The sequence below is a fragment of the Drosophila rhopaloa genome, unplaced genomic scaffold (assembly GCF_018152115.1).
Source record: "Drosophila rhopaloa isolate 14029-0021.01 unplaced genomic scaffold, ASM1815211v1 contig_155, whole genome shotgun sequence".
Taxonomy (NCBI): Eukaryota; Metazoa; Arthropoda; class Insecta; order Diptera; family Drosophilidae; genus Drosophila; species Drosophila rhopaloa.
This window is the reverse complement of record NW_025335034.1, coordinates 1,770,054-1,792,540: the sequence shown is the minus strand read 5'-3', so window position 1 is coordinate 1,792,540 and position 22,487 is coordinate 1,770,054. Positions and strand designations below refer to the sequence as shown.

At 39.7% G+C, this 22,487-nt stretch overlaps 1 protein-coding gene across 3 annotated transcripts in view; it reads right to left on the bottom strand.

Moving 5' to 3' along the window:
* Positions 1 to 447: 447 nt before the first annotated feature.
* The window catches only part of LOC108037003 (homeotic protein antennapedia), a 116,096-nt gene continuing 94,056 nt past the window's right edge, over positions 448 to 22,487 (bottom strand). The window contains exons 3-7 of one of the 3 annotated variants that reach the window (XM_044457323.1): positions 16,162 to 16,413; positions 15,073 to 15,857; positions 14,396 to 14,434; positions 14,044 to 14,269; positions 448 to 2,705 (exon numbers count right to left, since the gene is read on the bottom strand). In XM_044457323.1, the coding sequence (XP_044313258.1) occupies positions 2,455 to 2,705; positions 14,044 to 14,269; positions 14,396 to 14,434; positions 15,073 to 15,708 (1,152 nt within the window). In that variant the 5' untranslated portion in view covers positions 15,709 to 15,857; positions 16,162 to 16,413 and the 3' untranslated portion in view covers positions 448 to 2,454. The remainder of the gene's footprint in view (positions 2,706 to 14,043; positions 14,270 to 14,395; positions 14,435 to 15,072; positions 15,858 to 16,161; positions 16,414 to 22,487) is intronic. The other 2 variants (XM_044457324.1, XM_044457325.1) reach the window with 2 other exon arrangements.

Sequence of the window (22,487 nt, the reverse complement as noted above, 5' to 3'; positions counted from 1 at the left end):
AAGTTGAGGCCAGTTTATGCGGGTGGAGCAGCTGCTGATCGTGGTCTTCGGTCCGGGGCTCAGGTGTCTGGGTTGGCCATTGGTCAGAGCTTTGTTAATGCCACTTGATTAATCGCTTATTATGATGTCAGATTAATAAGATCGTTTTCAAAAATGGTCCGCGTTCGAGGCCTGCAAAAAAAGCAAATATTCAGTGAGCCATTCCACGTGAAATTGTTATTTCTATTCAGTGCTTACCTTCTGACATAATCAGTGGCCTTAGGAAATCTTCGTTCATGCGATCATTGTGTTGCGAAAGCCACTGAAAATTTAAAAAATTATTAACTGAATGCATTCGAAGAAGAGTTAATACTTCTATGCCCAGAAAAAAGAAACCCATCAAAGTAAAAGACGGAAATAAATTTTTAAATACTATATTTTTATTATAAATATTACAAATAAAAACAAAATCTCATTTGTAATTTAATTATAATTTTCTTTATGCTTTTCGCTTTGCCTTTTGCAGCACTTCCACTGCATTCTTCACCATCTTGTTTACACTAAAGTTTAAATTTTATTTACAACAAATTGTTTAGCTTCCACATTTCGTTTCAATTTCGCACAAATGTTTGAGTGTATTTAATGTTTTTGTTTTGCTTCAAATATATATATTTATATCAACGCTTTCGAATTTTGTTTCTTGTGAATTTCTACATTCTATATTTATGTTCTTTTCCAATTTTTTTTTAGTTTTCTGAATTGAAACTTAAATAATTAGTTTCTTACAGAATGAGGCCGAAAGTTACGTATCTGGATTGAGTTGAATTTCGCTCTCAAGGTTGTTTTAGCCAATACTTTGTAAAGATTTTTCCAATTCTTTTGACTATTTTCTTCTTCTATTGCAAATCACAAATCCTTTCACCTGGGATTGGGAATCGGCTGGGAAAGGGAAGGGGATTCTGGGGAATTTACAAAACGAAACGCTCTACAAAGTTACATGTTTTATATTAGGCTTGTTTAATTATATATATCTACATATAAACATATGATGCTGTATAGTTTTTCCCTTCCATCCTTCTTTTTCTTTCTCCTTCGTTCCTTTGACTTTGGTATATGGATTTCCACAGATGGCGTGGAAATTGAGTTGAGTTACGTACATACATTTATATAATTGTTAGGCGAATATTCATATAGAAATCGTTCGGTTCTGCTTTCAAAAGGGGATTTTCTACATCCGCGTATAATAATGCTTTCATTTCATTTTACTACTTTACAGGGTTTTTGTTTGAATTCATTATTTATACATATTCTTTGTGTTCCTCTGTTAACAATTTATATTTTTCGTCTTCACTTGCCAATTCATATTTTTATGCATTTCGGTATACTTTATATCCTTTTCGACCTAATTCGAATCTTTTTTTGCAAGAACTAAAAATTGCACAAGAAATTAAAAATAAAAGGAAATACAGAAACAATGTTTCCTTCAACCAAAAATTGAGGAACTCTCAAATTGGTTTAGCTTAAATTTGCATTTCTGAGTTTTATAGCGTTTAATTTGCCATCGAATTTTTACATCTATTATTTTGAAGTTTTGCCAATAGTTTGCGATTCCTTTCTATTTATAGTTAAGCTTCTGCCAGTTAATAGTTTTATTTGTTCATTGTATGTGTAAAACGTTTTGTTTACTTTAAGCAACGTTATTCCGTGGTTTTGGTATTTCTTTGTCTAAATTTGCGACATTCACTTAGGGCAAAGTTTTCTATTATCATGTTCTGTATTATGAAATATTTATGGGTTTCTTGAACCAACATTCAATGGATTTTGACGCCATTTGGTTTTTTTAAGATTTTTATTGGTTTTTATTTTATACTTTTGCGCTAGGATTGCTACAAACATTGATTTACTTTAATGTTTATGTTTTAGGTTTAGGGTTTAGGGTTTATGCTGGGGTGTATATATAAGTTAATCGTACAGTACTTATGACGCGTAGAACTAATGTTATCGTGTATATAGTATATATGCTTCATATATATTTATTTATATATAACTCCTTGCCTTTAGCTTTACTTGGTATCATGTATAGTTATCCATATATTTATGTGTATATATATGCATTATAGTTAAATATAGCTTATTTAGATCTGAGGTCACATGAGTTGGTTTTGTTTGAGTTTTACGCTTTACTTGTATCTTTATCGTAATCGTTACCTTTACGTTTATCTTATTTCGCTTTCTCCACTTGCCATTCGTGTACAATTAAATAATAAGTAGAAAATAATAACAATTAACTAAGTTGTAGGTAGAGTTCTCAGCTCTGCTCTTTGTTTAGTTTAGTTCACGCGAAGTTCAACGGATTGGATAGGTAATAGATAGTCCTCTGGGATCGAAGTAAATTCATTTGCGCTCTCGGAACTAACGTAAATTGTATTTAGATAGAAATTTCATTTAACTGCTGAGACCCGGTTTTAGCTGGATCTACTGCGGACTGTTGGGTGGCGTTATCTCGTCGCCCTCCCCTCCGGATCCCGGCTCGCCCTTCGTCTTGTTCTCCTTCTTCCACTTCATGCGCCGATTCTGGAACCATATCTTTATCTGGCGCTCCGTGAGACACAAGGCGTGGGCGATCTCGATCCTCCGCCGACGGGTCAAGTAGCGATTGAAGTGGAACTCCTTCTCCAGCTCCAGGGTCTGGTACCGGGTGTACGTCTGCCTTCCGCGTTTGCGTTCTGTTGGTGCCAAAGAGATAAAACAATATCCACAATTAAAATCAATGCAACGCTTGACCGACCACCAAATCAACAACAACAACTTCTACTATATCTACAGGTCCACTACAATGCATACAACACCAAGAGCTGGAATTAAATATATATATGTATATTCGTTGTTCTGTATCTTTTTCTTCTTTCTCTCCCGCAGAATCGGATGAGGGATCGGGGTATGAGGGAACTCAAAACCACATGAAGCAAGGCGCTGAGACTCTGAAACTGAGGCTGATTAAAAGACAACCTTACCGAATTCGGATATTTGTACTTGTCAAAAAAAAGGAGAAAAAACCGAGCCCACAACAGGTCTGTGACGAGGGGCAGCGGCTAAAGGGGTCTCCCTCCTCTCTGTCGGCCATCCCGATAGGAACTCTGGGTTTAGTTTTCAAAGCATACCCTTCTCATGGGTATTAAGACTTAGAGAGGGGACCAAATGTAATGATCTTTATGGTACTCTTATATATTTTACGGAAATATGTTACGAAAAATACTATTAAAATGTTTAATTTTAAACATGTCTTCTAATAATAAACAAAACATAATAAATATATTAACATAGACCCATTATTGCCATTACAAGAATATATAACCCTTTGTACGTTTTTCTGTTCATTATATTTGTATGCACTTCATTTTAAGTAAGAGCATTCAACTTTCGTTGTTGTATACAAAAATTAAATTCACTTGTGGATTAAACTCGGCGGAGATTTCATGGACATCAAGCGGCGAGCAGACAAGGTAACTAATTATGCCCCAATGCGGTCTGTCCGTTCATCTGTCCGTTTGTCCGTGCGTCCGTATCTTTGTCCGTAAAGCGGAGAGGTATCATGCCTGTGATTCAGGCAAGTGCAGTTTCACCTTCGAGCACCGCTGCAGCCCCTCGAATTCCTCCACCTTGAACGGTAGCATAACTGTAAAATAATTCGGAATAATTACGAGGGCTGACTCCCCCCTCGAAACCGCTCCATTTCGAAAGCAACCAACCAAATGAGTTCGGCGCCTAATGACACTTACTATAATTATAATTTCGGTAATGACAAAAAAAAGAGCACAGTGAAAATGTCGGGAAAAAATATGTCAAATATAATACGCAGCAGCAAATATTATAATTGTCAATGGCGAAGGCAGGTAATTGAAATGGGTTGCTAGCGTGAGAAGCCATTTTCGGGTGGAGTTTTCCCGGCCACTTCTTGAGGGTATTTATACTGTATTTTTTAGGGTTTGGAAAATGTCCGGCCGGAAATTGGAAGGCGGCCACAGCAGCATTGGCATTGCGGTGGCTTTTGACCAACCACGCCAAGCGGCAATCAGTGGAAGTCCCCCCATCCCCTTCCCCATCCCCATCCTCACCCATAACCCGTCCCCCAAGGTGGGCAGTCTTAACTATTTTTTAATAACATCTTCAGCATTTGTCTTGCTCAACTCGCTCGTCCAATTTTTTTCTTTTTAATATTTTATGTATTTCTTGTGTCTTCCATCTCTGGCTCGAGGTCATTACATCATAAGCTCTTTTATGTATTTTTTCACGTAGTATTTTTTTGTATTTTGTGCGGCATCCATTAAGGCGCGCGAATCCAAAACGGATAGAACAGGCGGAGGGGGTGGCTATATAGAGAGGGGGGGGCAGCACAGCGGTGGTCAGAGCAGCTACCTTCTTTTAAATGACACGGCTGATGCCATGTCTATAACCCGAGGCGTTCGCATTTAATCATCATCAGTTAGACGAGTCGCTGCGCCGGCAAAAAATCTTGAAAGATTTGTGGCAAAAAGCGTGCGTGGTCATCCCCCTTTGGCATCCGGACCCATCCTTCTGCAGTCTGCGAAGAATCCACGGGGGGAAGTCCAAAGAGTTGAGTATTAGGAGCGGATTAAGAGCGGAATAAATGGGATGGACTTTCGCCCGCGATGATGGATAACAAAAAGAGAGAGGTGCCAGGGAGTACGATTTGAGAGCTGCGTGCCAATAAAAAATAATTCTCAATTTGCATATCTGGCAGGTTTTGTTTAAATATTGGGGAATGCGTTCTAGCCCTAACTGCAACCCAATTAATTTGATTAAACTAAAATTAGTCTAATTGAAATCATCAAAATAATCATGCTAAAAAGTCATTATCACTCATTTTTCAAATCAAATATAACATTTATTTCTGTCTACCCATAAGCACTCCTGTAGTTCCCATCTGATCACTATCTTGTTCTTCCTCCGGTACACTTTCAGCTCATTTCCATTTCCATTTGCATTTACACTCCCCTTGCTCGTAACAGAAGCTTTCGCTAATAATTAACAACACAAAGCTGTATGCCTGCCCCTCATGCATTGCAAATAAATAATTATTTTAATTGATGAAAACACCTACAAGTTATGCACACAAGACCGAGATCTGTCTTGAAAAATAGAGTTTGGGTGGGGGGGCGAAGTTTTCGAGGGGTTAAAGTAAATGGCTAAATGGGCGTGCATTGGCAATTTGAGAACGGGCGCTCTCAGAAATTTGTTTTTAATGATGCCTTTGCACATTTCATGTTTCCATCACTCAAGAAAAAAAAATAACATACATATGTACGCATAAAAAGTAAAAAAACAAAGAAAAAATACTTGTTTTCTTAGATATTTTTGAAGCGAGCGTGGATCAGTTGGGGCGCCCTTTTCTGGACAGGAGCTTCGAATTGAGCGCTGAAAAATTATTATAAACGCATTAATGGCGCTTTGAAGAAAAGAAGTGAAGTGAAGTGAAGTGAAGAGCAGGGGAAGATGAAGCACGAGGTAGACGTATCAACAACAGAAATATAATAAAGGTGAAACAATTAATATGAAAAAGAGTAGCGATACATGTGAAGTACCAAAGGCAAGACCTCTGAGGTTCTCCGCTCCCCTGCCACGCCCCCGCCCTGCTGCCACTTCCCCCGCCCCCTTTCGGCGATACACCCAAAGTGGCTGAGTGGTTGACTGACGGACCGAGTGGACCGGGGGCATTAATGCTTTTTGATATGAAAGCGTATTGTAATTAAATTGCGATTAGGCCACCATTTTAACCATTTTACTCGTTTATTACACTGCTCCGGCTCCATAATGGATTTTATTTCATTTTCTTCCCCTACCCCTTCCCCTAGCTCAGCCCCATCCCCATCCCCTCCCCCCTTCCCGCACACACAATTACATTAGTGCTATTGGTGTATGTGTGCCGGTTAACGTTTAAAGGAAATCATTAAAATAATTGCCAACAACATTTTATGGAATTCGTTGAAGCAGGAAAAAATTAAAAAGCATTATTTAATAGCTCGAAAAAAATTCTATTTTATAATGCCCACAATTAATTATTATATTGGCACAGATTGCTTTTTCATCACACACGAGGCACGTCGAGCGGAACTAAAACGATGGCCAGCATCGTCCGAGGAAGTAGAGACTATGCGAAAAGAATTTCTAAAGGGGAGAACTAAAAAACAATGCGATTTTGGGACTGTCGTTTATTAATAATTATGTGTAGTTACTATAGTTTACTATAGTACAAGAATCTGGCTTATTTGGCGTTATTCTCAATAGGTTATAAGACCGCCAAAGCTTCACAACTATTTTAAATAATCTGTTACTCAAATAAAACTAAAAAAAGTATATGTTGTTGATTTTCTCTTTACTCTTCTTGAATTAAGAAATAAATGTTTTTCAAATTTCAACGCATTTTCCCGCCAATCGCCTTTATGCTTTTCTATAGTCGAATTTAATATACATTGCTGCGGATAACCTCCAAAATAGATGACTTGGCCCCAGGTTAAGGCTATATCCATTCGCAACTGCAGTTGGGTGGTCGCCGCAGCAGCCGCAGTTGTCTTGGCCAAAAAGCCGCTCGTCATGCAACAAATACAAAAATGCATTTAGCAGCAAACAAAACGAAACGTAAACAAGTACAAGCCACTGGGCGAAAAAAAAAGCTCACATCAAATGCGAGTAAATGTTTTTTTAATTGCGGAAATTACAGACAAACGCGCGCCGCCGCAACAAAAGCTGGAAAATTATTATTATTTATGATCGTAAGTTGATAAATTTTTCACCCAGCTGAGGAGTGTTCGTGTGTGGCATTTTGTAAAAAAAAGAGACAAGTACCGCTGGTTGATGTCACTTTATTCTCTGTGCTATTCTGGTGTGAATCTGCCAACTCATTCGATGACTTTGTGCTAAATAAACAGTGGGTTAGGAGGGGGTACAGGGGGAAATTGAAGTGGGTGCCCTTTTTTTAGCCAAAAAGTTTTCCTCCCATTTGATTGTTTTGCATATTTGACGTATTTTTGCCGTCGCAAACTTTCCGCTTGGTGTTTTCACAACCTTTGGGGAGTTTACCGAAAATGAAACGAAAAGTAGCAGAAATAAATATAACCCGAAATCCTTCTGAGGTTTGATGTCTTTGACTGCCACACAAGCAATTTTTCCCTTTTTTCCCTTTTTTTTAATTAAGTCCAAGAATTTTCATTTTTATTTCCAGAGGTAAGAGTAACAATTAAATATTGCCATTGACCATTTGATCATTTGTAACCATTTTTTTGTTCATTTTCAACTGGTTGCCCTTTTTCATCTGGTTATAATCTCGGGAGACTCGACAGCGTTTTTAATTTGGGACTTGTTAAGCACTTAAGAGGGTTAAAAATCGACAAAAGTTGACAAAAAATGGAGCCCAAAAATCAGAGAAAAGAAGAGCGGAAAGGATCGCCAAGGAGTTGACTTGGGGCTTATAAATGCATTCATTTTAGGGAAAGGAGAAGGGGCCTTTAAACTTTATTTAGTTATCGCTTAAACAAAAACAAAACGCAAACGGAGAGGGGAAAATAAGAAAACTATGCGCGCCATCTGATTGTTGTTGCGGGCTCTTCTTTCTTTCGGTCGATTCGCTTTCTTACCACCGTTTTGGCCTTCTACACTTTAACATTTTTTGTAATAGTACAAATTTAAGAAATTTCAGTAAAACATTTAGTATATAATTTTACAAGATCTTCGTCTTAATTAAAAATATATAAAAAACGAAAGAAGCGACATATGATAAGGCGTAGAATCTTGATAACGAAAAACGAATATTTATGAAAAATATTGCTATCTGCAAAACTCATTAAATCGAATAAGAATGCATTTAATTTTATTTATATTGTTTCCCATACAAGGTAAAAAATATGTTGACCTTGGTCTTACAATTAAATTTCCAAATTCAATTATCGTATTCCTACTATGCATATATTCATTAATTTAGCTATTTCGCCATAAAATATTATTAATCGTGGAAAATAACTTCTTAACATCCAAAAACATCTTTAAAGACCTCAGATTAAAATACAAAATGCCAAAATTAAGGGAGCCTTTTTTCCGAGTGCATGCCCTCCATTCCCCCATTTTGGATGCTCACTGTGGCCATGGCTACCCATGTCAAAATATTTGACAGCTGACTAAAACACGCTATGCGAGGGACGCGAGAGAGCGGCAGTCAGTCAGGCTCATATCAAGTATCCCTGAGCAGCCGAAAAAGTCTCTCCCCCGCTCAGCACTCTCTTTCCCTTCCTTACTCTCTCTCTCTCTCGCCATCCCGCTTTCTCCAATGGCCGCTGACTGGCAGCCATTGAAACATGTGGCTGACATTGACGAAGTCGACGTCGACAGCGGCAGAGGAAGAGAGGGGTGAGAGCGCAGTCGGCAGAGGCCGAAACTTGAGAGGAAGTCCTTGTTTAATGGGGAAAAGCCTAGTGGGCATGGGTAATGACAACTATAATGAAAGCAAATTAAGGACCACATCTCAAAAGCGAACTTTCATACTCAAATTTTTATATAAATTAAAAAAAATATTATTCTGAAAGGGGTGCGTTTAAAGCATAAAGCGTTCTAAGCACAATATAAACGTTTATATTGATTTTTAAAAGGATTCATGCATAAAATTTAAAGAAATTTATGTACCAGTAATGAATCTACTAAAGTAATTTAGTTTAAAAAATGTTCTTAAGTATTATGTTTTCACTTTTTTCTGACCATTTGACAAGCTTTTTTTTGGGGTTTTGGCTTACTTATAAGTAAACATTTATCCAAGATATAAAATTAAAATATGTTTCTGGCCAGTTTTAATGATTTCACTTGTCAGAGAACAAGAAAGTGACTTCGACGAAGCTTCAAGATGATTCTTAAAGATCCCGTCCTCGTTACACAAAGTACTTAAACCGCCATTATCCTTAATTGATTTAATTGAAAAAGGGAAGCTGCTCTTCTTTCCCAAGACCTTAGCATAACCTCAAATTAATAATTCCTAACTAGTTTCGGATGCTCCTGCATGCCCATCTTGCCATCAGATACATTTTTTAAGGAATCCCAAATGCCGAAACGCGGACCGCAGGAGGCCCAAAAGTTTGGAGGGGGACGACGGGAGCTTCCTCACTTCATTGCTGCATGAATAATATTCGTAATTTGTCAAAAGGTTGGCCAAATCCCAAAATACAAAAACAGCAGCGGCCCAAACAGAAGATGAGGAAAAAAATGGAATCCGAAAACAGAGCTGCGATTGAGCCACAAGGCCCCCGAACGCCTCTCCCATGTCCAGAACTGACCCATCTCCGACTGCCGGGGCCCCAAGGACCTTTGGCGAGCTGTTGCCATTACTCTGCGCTCCTCAGCTGGCCACAAAAACAGGAGCGGGGGCGTGGAGAAAGGGGGCGGGGCAACCGAAATAAAAGCGAAATTTCCTCTTCGCATTTGCTGCGCTTTATTAAACTTTTCCACCCAACACCACAGAATGTGTGTTTGTGTTTGTGGGTTGGAAATCCCCAAAGTTCCTGTGTCATTTTTTGTTCTTCACGTTGCTCAAATTTTTTGACAGACCCTGTCAGAGGGGTGAGTTTTCCTATACATATATATGTGTATATATTTAGAAAAAATCTTCACGCATTTCGCAAATTATCTTTTGATCCGCCCGCTTAAATTGCCAGCAGCAAAAGAAATCAGAAAAAAAGCTATGGTCGAGTGATTTGAACTATAAAATACCTGGTAAAATATATTTGCCTAATGAAAATGAAGTCATATTAGCGAATAAAATTTCTTTGATGAAAACTCTTAGTCCACAAGATCTTTGTGTTTGTTTGGTGGATTATTTTGATCAGCAATATATAAATAAGTAACAAAATTCATAAATAAAAAAAACTTAAATATATTGGTGTCAAAGAAAACTCCTAAATTGTATCTGGAAATTTGGAAGCCAACTAAAGACGAGGCAATTTTGCAATAATTACCGATTTGAAAAATAAGTGTGTATTAAAAAAAACCCAAACACCCCAAAACTCCACGAGCACCTGCAAGGTATGAAATTCCTGAGGAATGGCAGAGGAAAATACGTTAACACAATTTCACTTTGGGTGGACACATCTAAGCCGGGCCAATCGTCTGCCTAAGTAGTTGCTTTCCACCCACCGCCCACTGTCGCTCTTGTGCCATCGAAAAGTAGTTTGCGCGCAAATCCTCAAGTTAAGCAAAACTCTCCAGGACATTAAGTGCAGCGCCAACAGACAACAAAGTCCAAGGATGGCAAAGTTTCCCCCCGTTCCCCGCCGGCAACTGCCAAACGGATGATGGCCGGGATCAACGTTTTACCAAAGCCAGGGCAAAAGTTTTTCCAGCAGACAACGTGCAACTTTTTGGCCAGCGAGAAGTTCTTTTCATTGTCTTGAACCCCACTGACAGCTTCCAGAGGGAAGAGGAGTGGAAACTGTCGCTTATAATGCGCACAATGAAGTGCACTTTCCTACTCGCAATGGCCAGAATTGAAAAGTGCTCAGCTTTGGCTCCGCTGGCATAAATATTTCCATTTTGTGTAAGCGAGAGATTTCCCAGGGAGTTTGAGTGAATCACAATGAGCACCTCTGACAGCGGCAATAAAAAATGCATTTATACAAGAGCAACCAAACCGCCAGCTATTAAGGCACTATTTTAGTTTAAAATGGGAGAAGGGAAGTAAATGAAATAGTTATGCTAAAGAATTAAGAAGCAAACCTATTAAAGTAATAAAATAACGAAGCCCCTCAGTAAATAAAAGCTCTGACTTTAAAAAAAGGAATGATTAAATGCCACACATAATTAAAACTGTCTTAATATAAATACTATTTAATATTTATAAAATATCACACTTCAGCGTAGATTTACTCTTTGTATAAACGCCCAACTTTATGGAATATTTGTTCTCTGTGTGTAAATAAATACAGAGGAGGCCAGGCAAACACTTGTTGCAAGAATTTGTTGACTGTCGCTTAAATTTATGACCCCAAAACTCGAGGACGGCAAAAAGAGCCAGCAGCATCCAAAGGATTCGGCGTGGACTGCAACTTTTCCGCCTCTTCTCACCAGCAAATTATCAAATAGAAGCGAGATAAAAGGGGGAAAAGAGGGAGGAAATCGAGTTGAACTTGGTAAATATCAAAACAACATTAAGGCTTGAGAACCGACTGAAGGGCCAAAAGGGGCTCCAAGCCCCATTGTTGCCGACTGCCATCCATGAGTTACAACTTAATTGAAACGGAGTTTCGTTTTCCCTATACTTTTTTTATTTTTTTATTTCGAAAAAAGACTCTTCTCGCCTTGCCCAGTCACGATCGGAACCTTTGTGGCACCTTTATCTTTTTATTTGTTCGCCTTAGTTGTTGCCTAATGCACGCTTGAAATATGTCCAGGCGTTAAGTAGTTGCAATCGTGTTACAGTGGACAAGTCGAGATATTGAAGGCAGTATAATGGATGTGTAACAGTTGTATATGCAAAAGGCATTGATATGCAAATAGCATTGAGTGATTGCAACCTATGATGGCAAGTAAATAATTAATTAAATAATTTAATTCGAATAAAGCTAGGTTCAAAGTATAAAAACTCTGTAATAGAACATGTGTAATATCACCATTTTGCAGCTATTCAAAGTGTAACAACTCTATTATAGAGTCTATGTAAGAATAAACTAATTGAATATATTACAATAAAGTTGAACTTATTTAATATATAAATCAATGTGGTTAAAAAGCTACAAAACTAAATGAACGGGTGTATTGAAAAATGATATTGTCAAGCAAAATTATTTTCGAAATATATAATATTAGTAGTTCATTATGTATTATTTTTTTTACAGCAATCTTAAGCGATCAGCACATATTTTTAGTTCTAGACGAAACCAGATCTGGCCAATCCCTCAATACAAATTCTGCCATTTCGCCTGAGGCGTTTGAGCAATTTTCGATTATTTGCCCCACTGTCCCCGACTATTTATGGGCTATGCAAAATGCAGCCAGCGCAGGCTGGTGATGAGGGGCGAGGAGGGGCCAAGGCAAAAACCTAAGCAGAAATAAACTCGTATGCATTTAATCATCGTAACTTAAGCTCGGGGATCATGTTGTGGCACAGTGAGAATGCCGCAGTTGCCGCCGCGGGAGATGCGGACCGCGCTTTGGGCCAACTCCAGCTTTAATTCTCCAACACCCCCCTCCCCTCGTCCTCTCTGACCGCTTCATTTTTAATAAAGAAAAGAAGCAAAAACCACAAAAAAAAATATAATAAGAGAAAAGAGGGGAAAACTTCGTGTCACCGTGGCGTGGTGGTTGCCATCGTCGTTGCCATTGCCTTCCTCCTCTTTATTTTTTAAGGCGCGTTCTGCTTACTTTTTGCACCGCCGCAGAGGCGTAGGGGGAGGGGATTAAGACGACGGAGTGGCCACTGCGGAGTGGTGCTATGAATGGAGCCTCGGCGTGTTCTGGAGATTAATAAATTGATGGCATCCATTGCACATAACGTGTAACTAATGGCGCTCATCAATTCTGCTTTACATCTCAATCTGGCTTTGGCGAAAAAATACAGCCAGCAGCAAACAAAAAACCACAACAACATCCAGGGATGGGGCTGCGGATGGGGAGAGCTCCTTGGATTTGGTAATGACCCAGGAGCAGGTCAGCTGGCTGGGAGGGAAAAGGACCAACCACTTGAGGCCGGCTCTCACTTTCTCCGGGGAAAAGTGAAATGCGAACGGAATTCTATATTTGGAAAGGACTCGCCTCCTGATTCCCATACCAATTTCAGTCGAAGGCAGGCGAATACTATCCCCTCTTATGCAACATCCTTTAAATCCCAAGCTGGACCACATGCAGTCTGAGCACACAGACTTTCCACTTTCCAGCTCTCATTAGTTACGCCTCGGGTTTTTGGCAAACCTTTTTCTGGCAGGATCTGGGACTATTGTCGATTTGCATTAGCCGGCAGGACCGCCTTCTGTGTTCGGATCTGCTGGACAAGCGGAACCCGAAGAGCACCTCTTCCGCCACCTCTTTCATCGTCTTTCATCTGCCTGCATTCATCGATTTCGGATTTGGGAAATTCGCAAATTCGGACGGATGTCAGGTATCGGGATGCCTTTGCAGATGGATTACGACTAATGTCGAGCAATTGGCCAAGGCAATAAAGTGAAATTACCCGGACGTGTCAAGGTCGTTGTGAACCGAGTGCCAACTCACACAGGAACATTTGCAGATAGAGTTTGGCAGAATTCTGACTTTGCTTTAAATTTAAGATTAGCACTTTCTAATAATTAATCTAAAAGTGATATTCCTGGCTGTGAAATATTTTTGTTTAGTCAATATTTATAGTACATTTAGAAATGTAATCAAAAACTGTAAAACTATATTTAGCATTATAAAATGAGTTTCATTTAAAATGTTGTCAATAACTATATTTAGCATTTTCCCCATAATATTTAAGGAATAAAATTGCGTTGTATTTAGAAAAATTATTTTGGCTACAAAATATTATAAATAAAATGCTAAATTCATTGTTGTTTTTATGATTTCTTTAAAATAAAAAGGTCTTTAAATATTTTGAATTAAAAATAATAATAAAAAAGTAGTGCTTAAATAAAAGAATAACATAATTGTTCGAATTTCGTTCATAACATTATGTTAGAATATTTCACAACTTCAAAAAATAATTCAAATTTTCAACCGTCTGTTGCTTAAATACACTGCTTTGCATTTAGCTTGACATTTGATCTTATGTTCGATCTTATATCAAGCAGTGAAAGCAGTAAACAACACCATAAGCAGTGGTTTTGGACTGCATTCCACTGCTTAGAAATACGAGGTTCGCTGTAAAAGTTCTATTGATACAATTTTAACAAAGTTATTAGCTCTTGCTGTCGTATGCACAGTTACGTTACTAATGGGAACTACGATCAATTCTAAACGGGGACTAACTACTGCAACCCACTACGATAAGAAGAAGAAAAATTCCACTTAATACGTTTCGTGGAATTGTCGATCACTTTCCTTGACACTTACCAAACTGACTTCGCATCCAGGGATACAGTGGAGACGGCATCCCCGAGGACTGCGAGTTCGGGTTTTGGGAAGGGGGCGTGTGTTGGCCTGGGTGGCCCTGGTGCATCTGCGGAGGACCCTGGCCCTGGTGCATCATTCCCTGGGGAGGTGCACCCACCGGCGGCACGCCCGTCTGCTGCTGGTACATGCCCATGTTGTGGTGGTTCTGATGGACCTGCGAGGGGGGATTAATAAGATTAGTTATGCATTTTCTTCGGAGAGATGGGGCCACCACTCGGAGGGGGGTTAGTCCTAGCGGATATGGAAATAGGTGGCAAGCGGAGAGTGGACTCTGTCTTACCTCTGTCACGTCGGGAACTCCCACGTCCGTGTAGCCCAACTGCGAGTGCGAGCAGCAAAAGCGAGAGTGAAAAAGATGGGTAAAGCGTTAAGTGGTTGGCGAGATATGCGGGTGGGATAAGGTATCGAACTGGGTATATATTATAATTAATTTAAAGAAAAAAATTGTCATTAACTATTAGAAGATCTACAAAAAATTGATTAGTAACCAGTTTCCATCAAAAGTGAATCGGTTAAATTTATAATAGCGCTTCTCGTTGGCTTTTTAAATTTTAATAATGTAAGGTCGGTAAAAGAAAGGCCACAATTATTTATGAAAAAGTATACAATTTCATCGAATTAATATAAAAACTTTAAAAAAAATCTTTTTGAATGACATTTTGTAGATGAAAATGTGCCTTAGCGAGTCAAAAATTACAAGTTTTTTATTTGGTTGTGTGAACTGGCTGATTTCTTATCATTTGGCATTTCGTTGTTAGCTTAAGTTTTAATAGTCATTAGCAGATTTTTAATTAATTGGTAAATAAATACTTTCTAAGGGTGGTAATTATTAGTGTGCCATTATTAATGTGCCAAATGATGATATTCCTATTAAAGCAACCATTTACTGCCCGTAATTTTCTACGAAAGCAGCCCGTCAAAGCTAATATAGTGGTATTGCAAGATGGAGTGACTCACCTGCGCCTGCGGATGTCCCATGTGGTGGGGCAGCGTCATCTGGGCGTTCATGTGGTGTCCGGACATCTGGTCCACCAGCGGAGGCGACCCGCCCTCGGGCACCATGCCCAGTCCGCCGACGGCCGCCTGCAACTTGCAACTGGCGTAGACCACTGGCTGCTGCTGCTGCTGCTGCTGCGGATGTGTCACCTGTTGCGTCACCTGCGGCAGCTGCTGCTGCAGTTGCTGCTGCGGGGCCTGCTGCGCCTGCTGCTGCTGCTGCTGGTTCTGCGTGGGCTGTTGCTGCTGCTGCTGTTGCTGCTGGGGCACCACCAGCTGGCCGTTGGTCTGCGCCTGGGGCATGACCCCGCCCACCTGGCTGGAGGGGCTGTCCGGGCGGGAATAGACCTGGTGCTGCTGCTGCTGCTGCTGGTCCATCCCCTGGCCGTTGTAGTAGGGCATGCGGTCGTAGGGCGGGAAGCGCGGGTAGGGCATGTTGCCCTGGTGGTTCGCGTTCTGGCTGTAGTGGTGCATCTGCTGGGCGTCCAGGTCGGTGACCCCGTTGCCCGGGTAGTGGCCATGGTGCATCTCCGCCCCCATGTACGAGTTGGTGAAGTACGAGGTCATGCTCTCGCAGTTGTTTGTACTCATCGTCATCGTGGCAGCTTCCTCAGCGTCCGCTGATCCCGCCGCGAGCCCTGATCCTGGAGTGAACGTGATCGTGACTGTGACTCTGCTTAGTGGCTAGTGACTGTGGTGCTCCCCGTCTCCGTGCTTTTAGCTACTTTCCTTATATACAAAGTAAACTGGAAGAAAGCAAGGGGTTAGCTTTATTGTTATTTAGAGACTTAAAGGAGAATCATCAGTCATATTTATATGCAGTAGCAAATTTTAAAACAGTTTTTGAATATTTTGAAATTTGGGCCAAACAATGAAACACTGTTCTATGAAATTCTTTCGGGAACTAACTTAACATTTTGAATTACTACTAATTGCATTGCTGTGAAATTTAGCAAATAGATAAGATAATTAAGCTTTAACTTTTTAATCTAAATTTAGTGAATTTAATTTTAGCACTGATATTCCTCCATGTATTGGGTAAGTACTCACCTAAATAACCTTTGAACACTTAAGTACAATGTACAGTTGCGTAGCCTAATCTTAGTTAGTGTGTAGTTGTTGTGTGAGGTATAAAATGATTTCCGCTTTGCTGTTCCTCTGTTTGCTGTCTTGGCCAAAAATGACGAAATTAACCTGCTCCTCGTCTCGCGATTTGGTAGAAAATCTCCTCTCCTTGGTGTTCTTTGATCCTTAAGTAGCCTTATCCTCTAGTTGGTATTCCTCAATTTTGATTTTGAAACTCTGTAAATAATTGAAGACGAAATTGTGGGTTATTGTTGGTGTTCTCTGCGCAAAGTTTTGATTTAAAGTGAAGTTCGATGTGTGTTTTTGCCTGTCTGATTTCACAATCTCCCTAAGATGGGAGCAACATGTGGAGCCCACTGACAAATGGTTTATTGCATGCTTCGACAAGTTCTTAAAAATATGCCACAGAATCGGGTTTTTGAATGAAAAAGAGTTTTGTAGGGTGTGCTAACTCGACTAAAGCTTTCTTTTAAGCTTGCCGACTGAGTAGTATATCGCACTATTGATTGCGACCTTATAAAACCGTTTTCACATATTGATAAACTTGAGATATATATATACTTCGTAGAGCACAAATATTTGTATAGTATTTTCATGTTCATTTTTGTACAAGAGAGTTTCAGGATAAGATCTCCTGCAATCCCATTAGGATTAATAGAGGTCATTGATTTCATATTTAACTTAAATTTCAACACCAATAAAATACCCCTGTCAACCCTGCAATCCTCTTAATAGTTGAAATTCCACAAAGTCAAGCCAAGATGATATTCAGCCATGGACCCCCGGGAACTTTTGTAATCATCAAACCGAGAATCTTCCACTGGCATGCAATTGCCCCCGGTTTCCCCGCCCTTGACAAGCTGACAACATTCATTGAATTTATGAATATGAAATCAATTGTGTTATCCCCTTTTGACCTGACATCCTTCCGGTCAAAGTGATTTAATTTCCTGGCTCATTATCACGAGTCTCTGACCTCATAAATCACAAAATTGCCCACTCCAGGCGAATAATCCAGACAGAAAGAGGGAGACGGCGACACACGTTCCCCGCCAAGCCATGCATATTCACATGTCCGTCCCGCTCTTTCCGAGCCTGTGGTGATGGTGACAACCCTGCCGAAAATCCCAAACTAACTAACGGTAACTTGCTGTCGGAAATGAAACTTCCCGACTTGCACAAAGCATGAAACCCAAACAAAAAAAGGGCATAATAAAATAAAGGGCATGGTAAACTTTAAAATATTTCAGTCTTGTCCCTCGCTCTCTTTGCATTGTGTTCGTCCTGCATTCTCCGCTTTTCCTGCCTTCAAGCCCACCACCCCCCACCCGGATTTCTGCCTGGCATTTCCCTTTTGTTAACGAAATAATTTTCTTGCCTCCGACGCTGCCAAAGCCAAAAGCTTCCCTTTCAATTACACATTTCCCAATGATGGCGATTGAGCGGGAGCATCGGGATGGGCAAAATGGCGCGAAAGGACAATGGCAGCGGCGGAAGGAAGCGAGTGTTCGTCCGTGTTTGTGTGCTGAGTGCTCTGTTTCTCCGCTTCTGTGTTTCTGTGTGTTTTTGTATGCCGAGGGCCAAACGGATGCTGGCAAATCGCTGGACTGTTCCCCGATCTCTGCCTATATCAGACATGTGGATGTGGCTGTGGGTGTGGGTGTAGGGGTTGGGTGGGTGGAAAACAGGAGCCTTGGGGTAGGCAAAGAAACCCACTCAAGCACAAGCGAGATGATAATAATGTCTGATGTGTGTTTTGTCTGTTCTTCCTGTTTTTGCCGCTGCTGCGGTTGCGGGGGAGGGGGCGTGGGTGAAATGCCTGCTCACTGTATGATTTATGTTCGTCTGATGTGATTTATTCAAGCGAAGAAATTGCTAAAATTTGATTTGCCATAACAGATTCTGCCACACTTTAATTGCAAACGTCTTGAAAAATTAGTAAGTTCATTTAATGAATTAATTCTACAAATTTTCTTTAATATAAGGAGAACCATGTTTTTAAAAACTTGATTTTTCTATACTTAACAATCAAATGAAACAAATCCAGCGCCATCTAACGTTAATTTCAGAAACTACCCTCCTAACATGTCAAAGTATCGTCACTTTTGACAGCACCACTCCTGAAAGTATGCCACGAAAATAAGAGGAAAGGAGGCGCCCTCTAGCAGAATATCAATGAACTGCCAGGTTTCAAAATGAAGTTGACGTTTGGAACAGTGGTGGCCGTAAGCCATCAATGTGGATAGCTATAAAGTGTGAATCTCATGGTAGTTTGAGTTTTAATATGTGTTGTGTAATGACTAATTAAAGATATGCAAATTTGTAAACTTATTTCTTTACTGTTATTCTATTTTTCTAAAAATGTGTTGCCTGATCAAAGGTTTTAGAAGATTGTTATATCCTAAAATAGTGTTAAAACCAAATATTTTCTAGCAATTTAAAAAGTGTCTTAGTTAAATATTATATTACTACTGTATTTTTTATTCCATATTTTCCTAGGTAACGATTGCGCTAAAACTGCTTCACCTTCTTTCTTGACTCGCATTTCAAAGCTTTGGCTTACCACAAAGATGGGAAAATAGGCATAAACATACGCTGAAAATGCTTTCTGATTAGAATTTAATTTAAAGTTAAATTTGAATCTAATTGTGAGAATACGAAAACAATGTATGCCAAAAAATTGATTAATTCGAATATTAAGAATATTAACATATAGTAAAACGTCTATTATTAACATTATTTTGTAGGTACTGAGGGATTAGAAACGGGAATAATAAATAGCTACTACCTCTATGCCATCAAGTTCTCATTGGTAACATATATAACGCGGATCTAAAATCGATCTCTATATACATAGTCTTATTTATCATTTTGTCAATACGAACTAATTTAATATCATATTTGCTTCCCTATTTATTATAGGGAAATTTTTAATATTTTGAAAATCAATAGACACCATCGCAATTTCTTCAACACGGCCAAAAAGGAAGCTTGTTTAGAGATCTCAGGTATAGTTTGAATATAGCGAATGGCAAAAAGTTGCTTATCATTATATAGTTGAAAATCATCTAATTCTTTATGCGCCTCTGTCCCACTGTGCAATGGCATTGCTCGTGCATTCATGTTGAGCCAAGACTACAACCATAGTTTTAAGCCCAGCCCACTTAGCCACGCACACAATCGCACTCGACACACACACTCGCACGCACACGCACACACACACAGAGTGCGCATGCCATATGGGCAGTCCCGTTACCAGTTTTAAGCCACACACCACGACAGCTGATTGCACAACGCAAATCGGGCCAAAAGCAGATCCGTCGGGAACACGGAGGGCCATTGGATGTGGTTATCCATCACTCACTCGGAGATGGAGATTTTACCCAGAATTCGGTTAATGAGCACATCAACACGTTCCCATCCCGCTCACCCACTCCCACGCATGCGCCGTCCCTGTCTAACCAACGTGTCCGCAACTGAACTATAATGAAGTGAAATGAAATGAATGACTTCTTTCTTCGGCCATCAACTTCAGCTTCAGCCATTTTGATTTACGACTGCCAGCGAAACTGCGACTGCTCTGCCGACGCACAGCTCTACTTATGGGGATGAAAACTAGAGATTTACACAAATTAACAATATATTTATATCATATTTTCTCGCAGCCAAAACAGCTACATTTTTTATTAAAGAAGTTACTGCAGTATTCATATTCATTTTTAAAGAATATGAAAATATTAAAAAACTCAGATATATATCAATAGTTTACATATCGTAAAGGGTTGACCCGAAATAATTAATATTTTAAAAGAATATATGAAATATTTTTAAACAATATTTTTTTGGAATAAGACAAAAGTTTTTCCCTCTTTTCGTTTATTATAATTAACAAATTTTTTCTGCATAGATATTTGTATTTAAATATCTTTAAAATCAACCATATTCGAAGTGAGCTAAAATGGCAACTCTGACATCTTCCTGTTTGAATTTGTTGTTTCCAACTTTTTGTTCAATTTCAGCCGTTAGACGAAGGCGTCGCCCGTCAACTGTCAGTTCATGTTCTCGTTCTGGCCGTTCTTGTTGCCACCGCTGCCTGAGCTGCCATTGTTGTCGGCATCATTTGAAGAAGGGCCTCCGAGAGGAAGCGGCAACGGTAAACTTATAGCCAGTTAGTGCGTCTCATCTTCAGGTGGAAAGAGCAGGGGGAGTTGCTGGGTGGATGTCTCTCAATTAAACCAAGTGGGGAGAAGCGTTCTGCTCGGCTGCTCCGACGCTGGCCGACCTCTGCCGGCGGCTTAAATTGCTGCTTTGCATTTTATTTAAATAATAATTGGCTTGACTAAGTTTTCGCAGGGCGTGAAGGAGGAGGAGCAGGGGAGGTGGTGGGATTGGGCGGAAGGTGGAACGCATAGCATTGGCCTTAAAAAAGCTGAGAAGGTGTACGAGAATATTCGCTCCAATTAGGGGAATCACACAAGAAACTCTGAGGAATGAGGAAATTTAATTAGGAGATCTCGGTTTGAATAAATCAAAGATACTATCAACCCCATTTATATTTAGAAGAACTATTATTTCTAGACTCCGCAGATATTTTTGTACATATCTTATTTTAAAGATTAAGATAGCATTTTTAAGAAAATCTGCAATACATTTCCCAATACAATATTTGAAATCTACAAAAAATATAATATTCCCGTTTAAAGTGGTGCTTTTTCATTTCAATAGCAAACATTTTCCACCTACATAGATAAACAATTGCGTTTACAAACGACCTTGAAATCAAATATACTCAATCCGTCTCTCGCCCAGAATTTCAATATAATCACCTGGAGAAGAAGACCCCAAAGCACGTGCTGTTTAAGGGGGCCGAAAAATGCCAGAAGAGTTTATTGTGCCATCAACTAAAAGAGCAAATAAAATTTTATTACCACTATAAATTTCAGGCACTTGAAGCGGCGCACCAAAAACAGAGGCAAACGCAAAACAACAAAAACAAGAATAAAGTCTGAAAAAACCCTACAAAAATTGTTTCGGGGCGTAAGTTAAGAATTTTTAAAGGGGGTGTATTGAAAAAATAGTTGGCAGTGTATAAAAGAATTTAAAATCTTTTTGATGATTTTTGAAGAAATTTTCTGTATTCTTCTAAGTTTTGAGTTACAAAAAAGTCTTTTAAATTCTTGAAACCCCTTCTCTTCGACGCCTCTGCCTTGCAGGCCATGGTCAGGTTCTGGCTCAGCCTGCAGGAGGATAAACCCACGCGATTTGGCGACGTCGGCCAGACAGAGACGCCACAAGCAAGAAGTCGAGGAAGGAAAGGAGGGAAAGGAAACAGGCGATACGGAAAAGGGGGAATCGGGGGCATAAGAAGCGGCGGCGGCAATCGATGAGGGGTTTTCGAGGACTGAGGCCTGCATTTTTCTCACATTTATCTTACTGCGAGTGCTGCGTTTTATTGCGATTGGAAATTGAGCTTGTCAACGCGGCAGCGGGCAACGCATGGCTAGTCATCGAAGCCAGGGGCGGGGTGGGGGAATGGAAAGGGGGACAGTAGACAGAGAGGGGTACGCGCTGCAGGGACAGCTGTTTGAGTTTTTGGGTTCCCGGTTCCCTCAGATAATAATAAAAATGTCAGGCTTTGACGATTCTCCTCGTCTTCGCCGTCGGTTCATAAATAAAGTGCTGCACTAACAAAAAGTAGACAAAATTTGTATTAATATTCGTTGCTATTTCTTAATCGAAAACTAATTATTCTATAATTTTAGAAAGCATTGGCAACAAATTCAAAGCTTCCTAATTCATTTGAAATGTTATATGTTCCTACTTTTGTGGTTGTTTCCCAAACAGGATACACAGTTTAAAATTGATTTTATTAGAAACTAAATTAAATTTTCATTAAATTTACTAAGAACCAATTTAATTTAAGTTTGAAACTCTTATTAAGCTTAACAAAATTTCTACAGCTCCTATTTGCCACAGTGTAGTCTCGCTCAACTCCTTTTCCTGCCAGCCTTTGTTTTCCCTTTTTTGCTGCATTTAAATTTTGGCCATGATCATGGCCAAGTGGCAGAGTAAGGCATTTTCCTGGATATTTAATTGGCGCATACTTAGCATTTACTAATGGACATGAGGCACAGTGTGAAGGCACCTGCCCCAAGTCAGCGACTCCCGGGGGAATAAGAAACCGTAGGCTGGAGGGGGTGAGGGGGGAGCAAACGGGGGGCGAGACAGTAAACACACACAGAAATGGACAATGACAAGAGCTGATAATAAATCTAATTGACACATTTGCA